Consider the following 17,014-nt stretch of genomic DNA (forward strand, 5'->3'; position numbering starts at 1 on the left):
GGAATATTGAAAAGAGCAGATCTGAGATTTAGCAATAGAAACAAATAATAATTTATCCCCAAGGCAGTCGACAGATTTAGATTTGAAAATTAAAATAAAACTACATTTTATACAAATATTCAATTTAGGAAATAGTTTGAACAATCTACGTATATGGAAAACAAAAAATATAAATTTTTTGAAAAATGTTTTCTTTTCCTAAAACCTAAGTTAAATCAAAAATCTATGAAAAAGATATCGAAAAGAAATAAAGAAAATTTTTAATATCAAAAATCCACTACTATGAAAATTCAAGAAAGAAATATTAAAACATTTACATTAATTAACAGAAATATGTATAATTTTTTTTTAACTTCAAATTTAAAACTTTGTTCAATTCGTTTAAAGAATTAAATTGAATTAAAATTAAAAATGCCTATAAAAAATGGAAAAAATGAGAGGAAAATAGAAAACAATTGAAAATCTAGAAAAACTATAAAATATAATAAAATTTTGAAAATCAAAAAAAATATTGAAAAATTGAAACATTATAGAAAAACATAAATTTATATTACAAAAATATTGAGAAAAAATAAAAAAGAAATATTAAGACATTAAAAGATATTTAAAATTTTGAATTACAATTTAAGAAAATTAAAAAAAATGAAATAAATAAAAGTAAAGATTCCGATATAAAAATAAAAGGACTAAAGACTGCTTTAAACCACTGTGTCAGTCTATCTGTTGACGAATTATCTATGGGATATCGCAAAAAATGTAAAGAAACCCGACAGATTGTCTGGCGGAGGGTAGAAAATGGAAACAGAACATTGAACAAACTGCTTGTTTCTTATTTGTTTTGATTTTGATGGAGAGCGCCAGACACGTGTAAATCACTTAACATTGTTTATTCTCTGTTGTTTTTACGCACATACACGTACGGGCAAACCATTTACATGAGATAAGTAAACAGAGAAATCCACATACAGAGACCAACACAAAACATGCTAGGCAATCAGCCAACCAGTGAAGTCCACTCAAAGAGAACACAACATACTAAGCAAAATTAACTGTTGCTGACTACGCCACTAGCACTCAAAGTACAAGAGCGCGTAAATTCTCAACGGGCGCAATAGAAACGTGCGTTAAGAGTTTAGAGAAACTGTTTTGATGAGTGTTGTACGACTCTGAACGGCGTGCGTATATTTTGGACAAAGAGACTTATGTTGTGATTCGTTGCTTAGCGAACTTAAGAGAAAGGCATGTGCTGAAACTCAGATTAACCAGGTGGATTAGCGAAGCAGTACTCTCAACGGACATGCGCATAAATGCCAATATGAGGAATGACTTGAGCGGCGGTCAGTGGAATGTTACTAACATTGATGTTGGATCACCTATGTTAATAACATGTGCATTTGTTCGGTATATTGGTTTGAACATACCAAATTACAAAACCACCTTTTTGAGAAGTGTGTTAAACACTGTCAAACAAAAGTATTTTACATCTAGCAAAGGCTTGTGTAAACTGTGAATTTTTTTTATATATTTTTTTTTAATATAATAATAATTTTATTATTATGATTTCGAAATTTTTGGATAAAATGTAGTTAATGTAGAAATGTAGTTTCACCTTCTGCCACTTTACACTTTAATAAGCTTTTAGGGAACTTACTGCGGATTACAAGATTGGGATTTTTACTTTTTCTTTGCGTCGGCACTTCTCTCGACAAATTGCAAATTTAGGGGTTTGTCCAAGTTTACAGGCAATTTTAGGGTATTTGATCCAAGTTTACCAGCAACTTTAGGGGTTTTCTCCAAGTTTACCGGCAACTTTAGGTTATCTTCTTAATAATAATTTTGTAACACCGTGTTGTGTGACAAAAAACAAACTGATCTCACTTGAAAATCTAACTAGCCAAGCAACCAAACATGCCAGTGAGCATCAATTTTATGTGAAGCTGAAATCTCTCCTTACGGTTCTGTCTCTAATCCGGCTCGTTAGGACCAAAATGTTCACGCATATATTGCTGAATTGGAGCGTGGGAGTTCACTTGCTAATTTCAGAGACCGTGTAATGGAGAGTCAAAACAAGAAGCAAATATATATGTACGTATATTTGTTCTCGTAGCTCCCACAAATTGATGTAGGAGATCCCAATGAAGGAAATAAATCAAACGGAGCACCAGAAAAGTAAAATAATAAAGTGATAGGATATGTAGTGTTGAAGAGTATCTTTATTATTTCGGATGCCTTAAGATTGGTTACTCACTGGACAGGTGTGGTATCTTCCAACATGGCCGGTATACTCGCTGTAAACTGATTACTTTAGTACAAGTATCTTGCCGTTATTAAACTAGAATAACCTTGGCATTTTAGAAAGATATTGATTAAACAAAAGAAAGGGGAAAATTTAGGGATGCACATTTGGCGTAAACAGGAGGAAATTTGTTTAGAGTTTATTTACTCATCTCTGACTATAAGTCAAGTAACTAAACTTTTTCAATATATTTTTCAATATTAATGTATACCAGGAGGATATCAAATTAAGAAGTATTAATCCCCATACAAAAGTAGCTCCTTGTTAAATTTGATTTGGGGGAACACTGTTCTTAACAAGTAAACCCCTTCCTAAAAATTAGTCGAAATGGGTTCAATAGTTTAATAAAGTACATCTTATACTAGAACTTATATTTTTCTCTATTTCGAACAGTTAAAAACATGTTGTATAGTAGGTGAACTTTAATGTTCTTTATAGAATGTATGTCCGAATTCGATTTGTGCATCTCCGAATTGTATTAAGTTTCTCTCGATTTGGCATTTAATCTCCTTCAGACTGGTACTTCAGTGTCATCTCGTTTATCTGTAAAGTCCTTCTGAATACCAAAGAAATCATTAAGTTTTATTCGAGTTCTATAATTTCATTTACTTCTGATAATTTATCGTTGTAGCCAATGAGAAAGCTGTTGAGATCAACGTGTATCTCGTATTTGGAAGCACTCTGCCTGTTGGTAAGACGTGGTTTTCAAAAATGATATTTCACATTCGGTCAAAATGATATTCCACATGCTTCTGACCACATTAACTTTCGTTGGTAGTCGTTTGGAATAATATCCGTTTCGTAGAAAACCATTTTAACCACAAAGAACAACTTCGCATTTTTATGTTTTAAAATTGAAAAAAGAATGTTCACAAATGTTGTTTTCTGTTATATTCAATTTGAATTCAATAGTCATATTAATGTCTACAACAAAAAAAAAAATATCAACTCTGTATTGGCATTATAGGGGTACCACCAGAAATAGTAATCACCTGTTAGGTTTACACTATCTCTCTTATTTTGACACGATCAGAAAATTGAACTTACAAGAGAAAAAAGGTTATGTAATAATTGTCTTACATATGGTCACATTTTTTAGGGCTGCGATAGTGTACACTGGTGTATGTTTTGTAAACAGAAGCACCACAGTAAACCGCATTTTTCAATCAACGTTCAAGACAGACCTACACAGCCAAGAATTGTAGACATCACAATAATTACAATATAATAAATCTATTAAAAGTAAATTATTCTGGGAAAATATTTAGAAATAGAACTCTCATTGAATCTGCATCAAAACGAACGGTTGTTAGTAATAGTTAAACAAATTGGTATATGCACTGAAAAAAGTTGACATTAGAAATAAGTAGTTGACAAGAAGAAATAAGTACAACTGCTATTTCCACGAAATCTGACGAATATTGTGAAAAATTGTACGCCAATACCGTAGATCAGATGTAAAATTCGTTGTAAAATTACCTTTCGTCCAGACTCAAAGCAAATAGACAGTATGACCATATGGAAGTAAAGATATCCAAAAATGTAAGCCTCGAGGAGTCATATAACAAAGAATTGAACGAATATTTGGATCATATGCAGTCCTCCGAAAAAAGAGAAATGTGAAATGCTGCTGATCGGCAATACCAGATAGATATTTCAGATAAAAAATTGTGTACAATTACCTTTGGTATAAACTGTGCATCTTATGTGGCACATTGCTGTAATTGACAGAGAAGTCAAATGATAGACGCTAAATTGCATTAAAAATAAGCAAAATGTTGATGATGTATTGACTAAAAAATATAATGGCAAATCATTCGACCCTTCTTTCTAACAACGAATCTTCCATTGATCGATCTTCTAAATCCTTTATAATTTAGCTTTTGTCGTTTGGTATTTTTCCTCTATTCCTGATAAGTAGATACATTGAAATGAACTGCGTACATTGTGCCAATCCTCAGCAATGGATTCTAACTTTAAAGAAAGATAAATTCTATTCTATTAAAGAAAGATACATTTTCAATTAAATTCACATATCCATAAGATTGTAGGTTTCGTGTTTGAACTTAGCACAAACTGTCGAACCCAATTTGATCTGATTAATTTATTTGTTGTGACACTCTGAATATTAGTAATTTTAGTATTGTTTCAATTATATACGTTTGCATTTTTTGTTGAATACTTTTTTTGGTAGAAAATATTTTTTCTTTACTTCAAATTTGAAATACCATTTTTCAAGTTTGTTCTCTAATTAATAAAACTTTTATAAAAAAAATAACCACCGCGTTTTATCTCTGCAAGAATATTATAAAATGTTATGGACGATATTAATCAAGAGACAGTCCACGGAATCTTGAAATTCCGTGGAACTAATTTTGAGAACCGGAGTTTTCGAATGCGGATGTATCTGCTCAACCTTTTGTCACGCTACCAAAAGTTTTTGACTCGGTAGTGGCCACGATGGAAAATATGAATGAAGAAGACCTATCTATCGAAATAGTTAAGCAAGGCTATTTTCAGCTGATACGAAGAGGCAAGAGCGTTGTGATATGGATACTTCCACGACATCTGCATTTAGTGGTGTGAAGAGGTCGAAAAAAATCCTTGATGTGTGTTTCCGCTTTAAGAAAAAGCGCCATAAACAAAAGAATTGCCGCATTCGTTTGTAAACTGAAAAAGCTAATACAGCTAATAATACGTCCCTGATGTTAAGATTATTAAATATAAGTCTGAAGATTTTGTATTCAAAATAGATTCTAAGGCGACGGATCACATGTGTACACATGATTCGTGTTTCAAAAATCTCCAAAATTTGAATGAATCCATTACCATAAATATTGCGGAAGACACTGAAAATGTGCAATCAAAGGATATTGGAAAGATATACCAATTACAATGAAAGCTGTCCTATATGTTAAAGGACTTCGGGATAACTTGCTGTCTGTGCCAAAGCTAACAGAAAATGTTTCTTATACCCCACAGCAAAACGGGGTTGCTGAAAGAATTAACCGCACTTTGGTTGAAAAAGTAAGTAAGTGGTACAAGTTTAAGCCTAACATTTCGAAACTATGAGTTTTTGGATGTAAGGCATTTGTCCGAGGTTGCTAAACAGAGAAGAAAAAATGGATTCAAAATCACAAGAAATGGTAATGATTGATATATGTGTAATGGATACAGATTGTGGAACCCAAAGACCAGAAACACCGTTATTGAAAGAGGTGATCATTCTGTCGAAGACTGTTTTCCTTATTTGCAACCGATTCTGGAAAAAGAAGATCCTAAATTGATTATAATTTCCCGCAGCAACGAGCAAGAGTATGTATGGAAAATCTCCTTCCTGGTGAACATTTCAGTAATAATGATAACAATATCGATTCTGCGATGAAGAAACTACTATTAACGAAAATGAAGCCACTACGCAATCTGACATCTGAAACTGTTTCATTTGAGACAAGAAGAAGCGAAAGATTAACAGATCCAGGCTTTATGATTTCAGATCTAATTGATATGTGACGTCATTCCATGTATACTCCTAGTAGTATTTAAAAAGAACAGTAAAACATTAACACTGAAGTTGACATTAGAAATAAGTAGTTGGCAAGAAGAAATAAGTACAACTGCTATTTCCACGAAATCTGACGAATATTGTGAAAAATTGTACGCCAATACCGTCGATCAGATGTAGTATTCGCTGAAAAATTACCATTCGTCCAGATTCAAGGAAATAAACATTATAAATGTAGGCCTCGAGGAGTCATATAACAAAGAATTGAAGGAATATTTGGATCATATGCAGTCCTCCGAATAAAGAGAATTGTGAACTGGTGAACAAATTTTTCGTACTATTCACCGCATCATGTAGTCTTTTGCCCAGAAAGTTTTAGCAATAAAGTGAGAGTGATTTTTAATGGATTGAGTAAGACAAAAAGCTCGTATTATAAAATGATTTAGCATCTGTAATTTTGAATTAACACTTTTATAAGTATGTAATTAACGGTGACATTGAGAAAATGTATCGACAGACATGTGTTCATGCTACTGATCGGCCATACCAGATAGGTATTAGATAAAAAATTGTGTACTATTACCGTTGGTATAAGTAGTGCATCTTATTTGGCACATTGTTGTAATTGGCAGAGAAGTCAAATGATAGGTGCTAAATTGCATTGAAAATAAGCAAAATGTTGATGATGTATTGACTGGTAGCTTTTTAATTCGACTGGTTTTCCTTTGAAAATGTAATTGCAAATCATCTGACCCTTCTTTCTAACAACGAATCTTCCATTGATCGATCTTCAAAATCATTAATAATTTAGCTTTTGTCGTTTGGAATTTGCCGCTGAGGGCTCTAACATTTTTCTATCTTTCAATTTATAATATAAAGCTGTAGGTTATATATATGTAGGTGATATATATATATATATATATATATATATATATATATATATATATATATATATATATATATTGTTTTCTTATAATGTTTTCTTATAATTATTGTTTACTTATAATTATTGTTTTCTACTGCTGACTCTGCGCCTTTTTGTGGTGTATTATATTGCAATACGTTGAATAAATGCTCGTATGTTTGGTGTTGGCTAAGCAATGATGATGAATATAATTGCTGACATTGTGCCTCATGTGGAGTGTTGCATTGCAATATGTTGGACGAACAATTATTATAGTTCGCCATCGTTTGACCAAAGTATTAGGGTGGGACAATGGAGATTGTGTTAACTCCTCCCCTTCTTAAGTAAGGGACGTCCTCGGGTCTTTTGTAGCTATCAATGACAGCTTCAAAAACATCGCGTTTTACTGTTAGTCTTCGATACAATTTGAATGAAATATAAAGACTGATGATTAAAATAATGCTTATAAGTCCAGAGACCGCTGGACCGGTTATTGCCCTGTTCTTCACGACATCGATGTGTTGTAAATTTTCAAAATTTAATCTTTGAAGATACGGCAGGCTCAATATCTCTTGATGACTTGTGATATTAACTATAGTAGATACCATCTTCAGTACCATCTTCTGGTTTTTGTATATGGAATCATTAATACTGATTTCATCTTCAAACGTAATCAAATATGTACCGGTAATTATTGTTACGGTTCCTTCTGGATTTTTATAGTGGCTCTGTTGTCGTTTATTATCATGACGCCATCATCGACAATCTCCAATGGTTCAAGATGACTTGGTCTTGTGCTGCAGTGTGTTATAGTACCCGAATTAAGCTGTTGAGCACAAGTTGGTTGAGAATATTCTTGACAAAATGATGAAGTTAGCGTTGAAGTACAGTTTCCTATTGCAATTATACGATTCAGCAAGATGTAGTATTGTGCCATTATGTTGGACGGGGTGCATAATTATTTTCTTACATACTAATTTGGGCTTGGGATATTTAATAAGAAAATGCAACATTTCATTATACAGTAGGACCTTAATTAGTGATACTTCTACCAAGTCTGTTACAGTTGTATTGTTGAACTTATTTGTAATAATTCATTTACATCATCGGAATCTAATAGCGTAGGATTAATTACATCTGCTTTTACAAGAGTGATTGATAGCATTAATGTTTCGATTTCCGCAATAGTAATTCTGTTTCGAGCAAGTAGTATTTCGTATAAATACCCTGTATGAATTTGTTCAGGTTTAGCATTTCCAATAATTTTGTTGACAATATCTGTTTATTTATCTGATCCTGTGTTTTAGAGTTGATTGAAACCTGTTTGTTAATTGAATTTATAAGTTCCTTCTGTCGAAATTTCTGTTCCTCAAAGTCGTCAAAATCGGGAGTCCCCGCTATTATTTTTAGTGCTGTTTCCAAGATGTTAATACTTCTCGCGTGTCTGTGGTGAACATACAATGATTGTAGGAGGGAGCGTATTCGCTTAATATCAGACTCGAATATTTTCACCATATGCGAGGAGGGGAAATGTTTCATAAGTTTTTCAGTTTCGTCCGCAATTTTCAAATATATTGTCAGATTTGATGTATGTCGTATGTAGTCAAAGTCCTGCCAAATTATAACATCCCCATCTTCAATCGGTATGTAGTCGGAGCCAGAATAGTCAATTAATTTTGTGGTAAGGGGTCTGATAAGCAACATCATCAAAGTGCCAAAATTTGTTTAAAAGAGTTGTTAATTATAATCGGATTATACAAATTTTGAATTATCTTATGTTGTCCTTGTGGACCACCCTCCCTCTAATAAGAACCGTAGTTCCTAGATCGGCTTCTATTGTTTCTTCAGAGTATAACGGGGTCAATTTGTTTCCCAGCTTTTTGTTGTTTTTCACTAGTACGGACTCACCAACTTCAAATGTTCTATTTTGCCTGGAGGCATTGTTTCTATTTAGTACAGTCTGTTAAGCTTTTGAATTTTTTTCTTTAATTTCCTCCCTTAATTCGGATGAGGAGAATTGGAAAATATCTATCGGTCGTTTGTTGGTTATTGAGTGAATAGTCCGATTATATTTTATGGTTGCTAGTAAAATAAGGTCAACTGTGCTTTCCATTTTCTTTTCTAATTTGAGGCATCTAGCTATTTCAGAAAGTGTGCTATGAAAGCGCTCGACTTGTCCATTTGATGTTCTATGAAGCGGAGCAGCGTTTTCCACTTTAACATTAAATTGATCCCGTAACAGGGACATAATAGTCTCAGATTTTAGTGAAGGTTCGTTGTCATAGTAAATATTTTCCGTGTGTGGAAAAAGATTCATTAGTTGTATAATCGGGCCTTTTAAATCTATTATTGTACGAGATGGAATATGTTGAACAAACGCAAACTTTGAAAATTTATCGATGCATGTTTTTTATCCGTTGAAAATACATCGATATGAAGCATTTCGCCTACGTAAGATGGTGTTGAGGTTACCCCAAGTTCATGTTTCATAGGGTGTCCGTCGTATTTAGCCCTCGAACAAATTTTACAATTTGCAGCAATTTCATTTGCCAACTTTGCCATTTTTGGAAAATAATAATCAGAAAGTATCTGTTTAACATTTTCCTGAGCTGCCCTATGGGCACGTTATGTTCGATGGCAATAATTTCCCTCTGTTCATTTTTATCAAAAATGTCCTGGACAAAATTTTTGCAGTGCCAAAATTTAGTAGCGGGAAAGTATCTAACCAATTCATGCTGAATACAGGCTAAAGTTGGCAGATCGCAATGTATTGCATTTACGACATTTGGATTGATCACTGATTTTACTTCGTTTAGCAATGTTTCCCTGCTTGTGAATTCAATCATGTGTCGAGTCTTCTCAGTAAAGACAATAAAATTTCTTTTAAGTAGGAAATTTACCTCCCGAAGGACAATTTGGTTCCTGAAGCAATTGACCGGTTTTTCTGTAGACTCAATGGTATAGGTCAAAGATATTTCGCTGTGTACCGTTGCGAGATCTGAGTGATTATCCTCTTCCAAAGTATTCAAAGATTGAGGCTCGAAATGTTTTTCGGTGCACATAGATTCTACATTCAGAGTATAGATGTTCTGTCGTGAAAGGGCGTCCGCCACATAATTTTCCTTTCCAGGTTTATAAATAATTTTGGCATTATGTTCGTCAACAAATGCTGCCCACCGTTTTATCTTAGCATTCGGGTTTCTATCAGAGACTGAAAATGTAAATGGTTGGTGGTCTGTGTAAATATTTAAATATCTTACTCCATATAAAAAGTTCCTAAATTTTTGAAGAGCCCAAACAATAGCTAAGAGCTCTCGCTCATTAGTTTCATAGTTTTGCTCTTTATCTTTAAGGGTTCTGGAAATCATGGTGATTGCCCTCCCTCCTTGTGAGAGAACTGCTCTCAGACCCAATGAAGAGGCGTCTGTTGTAAGATCAAAAGGTTTTTTGAAGTCAGGATAAAGAAGCATAACTTCTTCAGAAGCAAGGATTTCCTTTAATTTTCTAAAGGTCTGCATTTGGTCTTCATTAAAATTTATTTTCACCCTTTTTGATTGAGAAGCACTAATCTTGCCGTTTTCGCCCTTTAGAATATCTGTTAGCGGCTTGGCGATAGATGCGAAATCTTTAATAAAGCATCTGTAATAACTTGCCAATCCTAGAAACGACCTTACGTTGAAGAGTGTAGATGCTAACACATACGTATCTACATACATATTTATATTTAAGTTGTAGTTTAGTTGTGACGTATTTACAGCTTTATTCTAGTTTGTTAATTCAGCATTTTCATGTAAGCCATTTATTCACGTTTATATAGGTTCAATATTTAACAATTTCATTTATTCACTTTGTATTAATAATATTTGACCTAGTTTTACTTTATGCAAGTAATCAGTTATATTAAGAAATTATTTGTATAAAAGAATGAAAATAATAAAGAGTTAATCAGTTGTCTTTTGTAAAGCGACCATAACCAATTTGGATTTATTTAATAATCATCGTCTCTCCTTCAAGTTTATGTGCTTGTAAGGAGAATTTTAAGGACTGTAAGTGTCAGTTCAAATTTATGTGTTTGAACTGAAGCCCACTAGGTCCGATTTATATTAACATTTTTTGGTGACCCCGACGTGATCGTTTACACACATCCTTTTGCCCCACAAGTGGTAAAGGATTTTGATCGTAATACGCGTTCGTTAACACACATCCTTTTGCCCCACAAGTGGTAAAGGATTTGAATCGTAATACGCGTTCGTTTACACACATCCTTTTGCCCCACAAGTGGTAAAGGATTTGGATCGTAATACGCGTTCGTTAACACACCTCCTTTTACCCCACAAGTGGTAAAGGATTTGAATCGTAATACGCGTTCGTTTACACACATTCTTTTACCCCAGAAGTGGTAAAAGAGGTTGATCGTGATACGTGTCGTTATACACGTGTCGTGATACACACGCATCTTGTACACAAATTTCTTTGGAAGAAATTTAAATATCAACAATGGCATCGCTTCAAGACCTTATAGTCCAACAATAAGTAAGGGGCAGTAATTTCGAAAAATTCATAGCGACAATTAGGAAGGCACCGCTTGAAAGAAGAACTGAGGAATTCTACATTGGCAAGCGTAAGGAGCTAGAGCAGCTTTGGCAGACGTTTGAATCGGCAGAAAACCAGATCCGCAAAGATCCATCATTGGCAGATGATGATCCGTATATAGCGGAGAATCTGCACCAGGCCATATGCGAAAAGTTCAATGCAACAGTGGACTATATAAAGGCGGAGTTGGAGAAGCTGAAGTCTGCCAAGGTCAATCCAGATAAACCCGCAAAGGCAAGATCGCCAGAAAATGATTCAGAACCCCAAGCATCAGCCCAGGTTAAGGAACCTGCGTCGGCTCAAGTTGAGGGACTGGCCCGAAGGGTTCAAGCAAAGCTGTTTCGTCCATAACATCAATGGAGAGTCACAGTAATTGCGAACTATGCAAAAATGGTCAACATCGTCTTTATCAGTTTAAGCAATTCTTGGCGATGTCGGAATCTGAAAGACTCCAATGGGTACAACAACATAAAATGTGCGTGAACTGTTTTAAGGCTGATCATATTGCGAAAAACTGCACATCTGGTAACTGTAAGAAATGTAATAATAAACACAATACGTTGTTACATTTATCACGGAGATCTCAATAATCATCAACAGGCTTAAATCAAACGTCAACCACAAGTAGCAATCATACACCAGTCAATACTGCTGTAATTTCTTCGGCATCAGCAGAAGATCAGAAGAACGTAATTCCTGCCACTGCGAGAGTCACCATAAAAGCTGCAAATGGTATGTCAAGAGAGTTCAGAGCTGTGCTTGATTCCGGTTCACAAGTAAATATTGTTACAGAACGGCTGATTAAAAGGTTATCAATTGCAACAACAGAGACCTCTTTGTCTATTGACGGAGTTGGAAAAATCCAGAAGAAGGCTTATCATCGTGTGAACATGCAAATGTTGTCTAACAATTCTGGATTTTCATCTTATTTGGAAGCATTTGTTTTACCAACGATTATACCTGCACAACCGAATCACGATTTGGACATATCTAACTGGCAGATTCCAACGAACATTAAATTGGCGGATCCAAATTTTAATGTTCAAGGAAAAATTGACATCCTACTCGGGGCGGAGTTTTACTTCAGCCTAATGCAACCGGGTACAATAAAACTGAATAATAATCAACCTATTCTGCAGAATACTGCACTTGGCTGGATTGTAGGCGGCTTAATAGAACAATCATCAACGAACGTCACATCAGCAGCGCTAACATGTGCAATTTTCGATAGTGAAACTTCACTGGCACAAGCAATTGAGAAGTTATGGAAACTCGAAGAAGTAGCATCAACAGAAAGGGTAATGTTTCCGCTGGAAACCCGGTGCGAGTCTCATTATAATCAGCATGTCCAGACGGATCAGAACGGTCGATTCATTGTTAGTCTTCCTTTCCAAGAATCTCCAACAACATTGGGAAAATCTCATGCGATGGCGTATAACCGGTTCATGAGTCTTGAACGTCGGCTTCTTCAGAAGGATGATATCCGCATGCAATACATCAAGTTCATGCAGGAATATGAAATGCTAGGACACATGCAGAAAATTGACGTGAATATAGTGTCGAACCCTAAATATTTCATTCCGTATCACTGTGTGCTTAAACCAGATAGTACCACGACAAAATTAAGGGTGGTATTTAATGCATCCGAGAAAACGTCATCGGGTCATTCGTTAAATGACTTAATGTACACAGGACCCACTGTGCAAAGTGAACTGTTCTCTATCCTGCTACGGTTCCGATTATCAAAGTTTGTCTTCACAACTGACATTGAAAAAATGTATAGACAAATCTTAATTCACCCCGATGATCAGAAATATCAACTGATCATTTGGAGGGAAGATCCATCGAACCCAGTTAGCTATTATAAGCTCAATACTGTTACATATGGAACACGTGCAGCACCGTACCTTGCCACAAAGTGTCTACAGAAAATCGCAGACGACAACTTGGATCGCTATCCCCTTGGTTCAGAAATGCTAAAAGAGAACTTTTATGTGGACGATGGTCTCGGTGGTTCTGATAGCTTAAACATAGCGATGGAGACACAAAAGAAATTGATAATCATTTTGAAAAAGCACGGCTTCAACTTAAGAAAATGGTCGTCAAACAGTCCAAGATTGCTAAAAGATATACCTTATAGTGATAGGGAAGTCAATCTAGATTTTGATGAAAGGAAAACGATAAAGACTTTGGGACTATTTTGGATGCCTCAGGCCGATCGTTTTTGCGTGAAGGCAAATATTGATCATTGTCAAGTAATAACGAAACGATCAGTTACGTCTGAGCTAGCGAAACTCTTTGATCCACTGCTTGCACCAATTGTTGTAAAAGCAAAGATGTTTATCCAGCAGCTGTGGCAACTTGCATTAGGATGGGATGAACCATTACCCGAAAAACTTTGTGCTACCTGGAAAACATTTCGAAGCGGGTTGGAAGGTCTGAACAATTTCAAAATACCACGACATGTATTCGGTGGGCAGATTCCGGCAAAGGTGCAATTACATGTGTTTGCCGATGCGTCGGAGAAAGCGTTTGGCGCTGCTGTATACATTCGCTTTGTAACAAAGGATGGTCTCGTAGCTGTACGCCTGATCTGCGCTAAATCCAGAACTGCTCCGTTGAAACAGCAAACACTTCCTCGCCTAGAGCTTTGTGCCGCAGTGGTAGCAGCTGAACTGGGTAATAGAGTAAGGATTGACTTAAAGCTTCAAAGTCATCCCATGTTTCTATGGACCGACTCGGAAATTGTCCTTGCCTGGATAAAATCCCAGTCAACCTTATATAAGACATTTGTGGCAAATAGGGTGTCAGTCATTCAAACATTGTCATTACCAGAGCAATGGAAGCACGTTCCGTCAAAGGAGAATCCTGCCGACATGCTTTCTCGAGGCCTGCAACCAGTAGACCTATATAAGAGTCGATTATGGTTTCATGGTCCAGTTTTTCTTCACGGAAAAGAGGAGTTGTGGCCTGCTAAATGTCCTTCTCAAAATGCTCTTACAAATAACATGGAGCTAAAGGTTGCCGCTACGACTGCTATAGTAACCTCTGACATCCACTTTATAGATGGAATCGATCACAAAAATTCCTTCAGGAGACTACAAAGGATTGTGTTATATGTCCTCAGATTCATAAGAAATGCGCGGATGCAAAGGTCTCAGCGGCCCAGAAGTAAGGCCCTTAACCCTGAGGAGTTAGATGACTCCCTCCGGTTAATTACTCATGCTATACAATCGGCAGAATTCGCAACAGAAATAAAAGAGTTGAAAGCTGAGAAGCAAATTAGCAAACACAGCTCTCTATGCAGCCTGTCGCCGTACTTGGATGAAGACGGTGTCCTTCGCGTAGGTGGAAGATTGGAACATTCTATGCTTCAACCGGAGGCAAAACATCCAATAATATTGCCATATAACGGTCCATTAGTAAAATTGTTGTTTACGACGATTCATGAAGAAAACAAACATTGTGGACCTCAAGCGCTGTTAAACACAATAAGACAACGATTTTGGCCAATCAGAGGGAAAATAACTGCCAGATCAACGATTCAAAAATGTATAAGGTGCACCAGAGCACGACCCCAGCTGTATCAACAAATAATGGGACAGCTGCCAGCAACAAGAATAACTCCCGCACGGCCATTTATAAACTCTGGAGTTGACTATTGTGGGCCATTTTGGATACATTACAAAGTGAGGGGTAAGCGACCAACCAAGGCTTATGTAGCTGTCTTCTGCTGCTTTGCGATAAAGGCAGTTCACCTAGAACTTGTGTCTGATTTATCCACAGAAGCTTTTATTGGCGCACTTAAACGCTTCATTGCGTGGCGTGGACACTGCCAAAACATATATTGCGACAATGCTACGAACTTCGTTGGAGCCAAGAATAATTTAGCGGAGCTATCTGAAAATATATATTCGGATAAAGCGCAAGAATCAATTATTTCAACCTCAAGCGCTAAAGGTATTCACTTTCATTTCATCCCACCAAGAGCACCGCATTTCGGAGGTTTATGGGAAGCAGCAGTGAAGTCCGCGAAACGCCTCTTGGTACGTAGCGTGTCAACGGAAAACCTAACACATGAGGAATTGGAAACGATCATAATCGAAATAGAAGCAATCCTAAATTCCCGGCCGCTCACGCCTTTGTCAAACGATCCTGATTATCTTGAAGCATTGACACCAGGACACTTTTTAATCGGGGAGGCTTTAACTGCACACGTAGACAGCAGAGCAGAATCTGTTAAGACATCCAGCACATCTCATTGGAAGCTGCTCTCACATATCAAGTAGCAGTTCTGGAGAAGATGGTCGGATGAATACCTCCACGAACTGCAACAACGGAACAAATGGAGGAGAAAGATGAACAATTTTCGGAAAGGTGATATGGTCATCATCAAGGAAGATAATTTACCACCGATGAAGTGGCCATTGGGAAGAATTCTCAATGTGTTCGCTGGTGACGATGGAGCTGTACGAGTTGCTGATGTGAAAACATCAACTGGAGTATACAAACGGGCCATTCAGAGGCTGGCTCCACTGTTTCCAGAGGAGCATAGTGAATTATCCACAGACCAGACAACGCAGGGTGACATCGGCTCTTCTAGGCAAGAGGAAGATGGGAAAGATACCATCCCGAGGAAAAGAATGAAGATCGCAAATAGCCCAATAATGCACTCTAATAGCCATTAAGCCAGAAAAGTCATACTTGGCTATAGATGCGCACAGAGACGAATACATACTTTTCCAACCTGAGGACATATCAAGATGCCTTACACCAAAGAATGACGAATACATATGTAGAAATCAGCGGTCCAAACTCTGTAGGAACGCAGTCGCCAACCCCTGTGAAGTCAATATCTTTAATAATCATTCAACTGTCAATTGCAATCTCAACAAGATTATTGGATCTACAGTATGGACCCAATTGCATCATCAAAATGGATGGATCTTCGCTACTACTGTCGATGTTGAATCTTCTATTGTATGCTGTACGGAGACAAATCTTATCATCATCAAGAATGCCGGAATAATGGAGATGGGTTCCAACTGTGTCATGAAGAACCATTTTGTTACCATACATGGACATTTTCAACCCTCAAATAGCATACACACTTCATATCTGAGATTAAAAGACATCCATTCTATAAGTCCACCACAGGAAATAGAAAAGATTTTAACGCTCACGAACACTACTTCTTACAAGGTTCATCTGGAAGTATTGGATAATATACAACGGCAGTTGAATGAATCAACTCTTAAGCATTTGCGGCAACTTATCCACTCCACCATTCTTCACCATCATGCATTTAGCTACACCTCGTTATGTTGCTGCATTATTATTCTGCTTGGTCTGCTGAGTTGGGGAATGCATTTAAGGTTCAACAAACCAGCTCAATTTACACCTACTCCAGCTGTAAGAACTCACCAATCAGCGACAAATGGCTCCGTTTCTGCTTGAACACTGTCAACGCGGCGGAGCATGTTAACACATACGTATCTACATACATATTTATATTTAAGTTGTAGTTTAGTTGTGACGTATTTACAGCTTTATTCTAGTTTGTTAATTCAGCATTTTCATGTAAGCCATTTATTCACGTTTATTTAGTTTCAATATTTAACAATTTCATTTATTCACTTTGTATTAATAATATTTGACCTAGTTTTACTTTATGCAAGTAATCAATTATATTAAGAAATTATTTGTATAAAAGAAT

The 17,014-nt window shown here is 36.1% G+C and overlaps 1 protein-coding gene across 1 annotated transcript; it reads left to right on the forward strand.

Moving 5' to 3' along the window:
• Positions 1–12,188: 12,188 nt before the first annotated feature.
• On the forward strand, positions 12,189–16,755 carry LOC131807009 (uncharacterized). Its single transcript, XM_059132025.1, has 2 exons — positions 12,189–13,985; positions 16,195–16,755. Exons 1-2 carry the CDS (start codon positions 12,189–12,191, stop codon positions 16,753–16,755), a joined length of 2,358 nt encoding a protein of 785 aa, XP_058988008.1.
• The last annotated feature ends 259 nt before the right edge of the window (positions 16,756–17,014 follow it).

Source organism: Musca domestica, unplaced genomic scaffold, assembly GCF_030504385.1.
Source record: "Musca domestica strain aabys unplaced genomic scaffold, Musca_domestica.polishedcontigs.V.1.1 11, whole genome shotgun sequence".
Lineage (NCBI taxonomy): Eukaryota > Metazoa > Arthropoda > Insecta > Diptera > Muscidae > Musca > Musca domestica.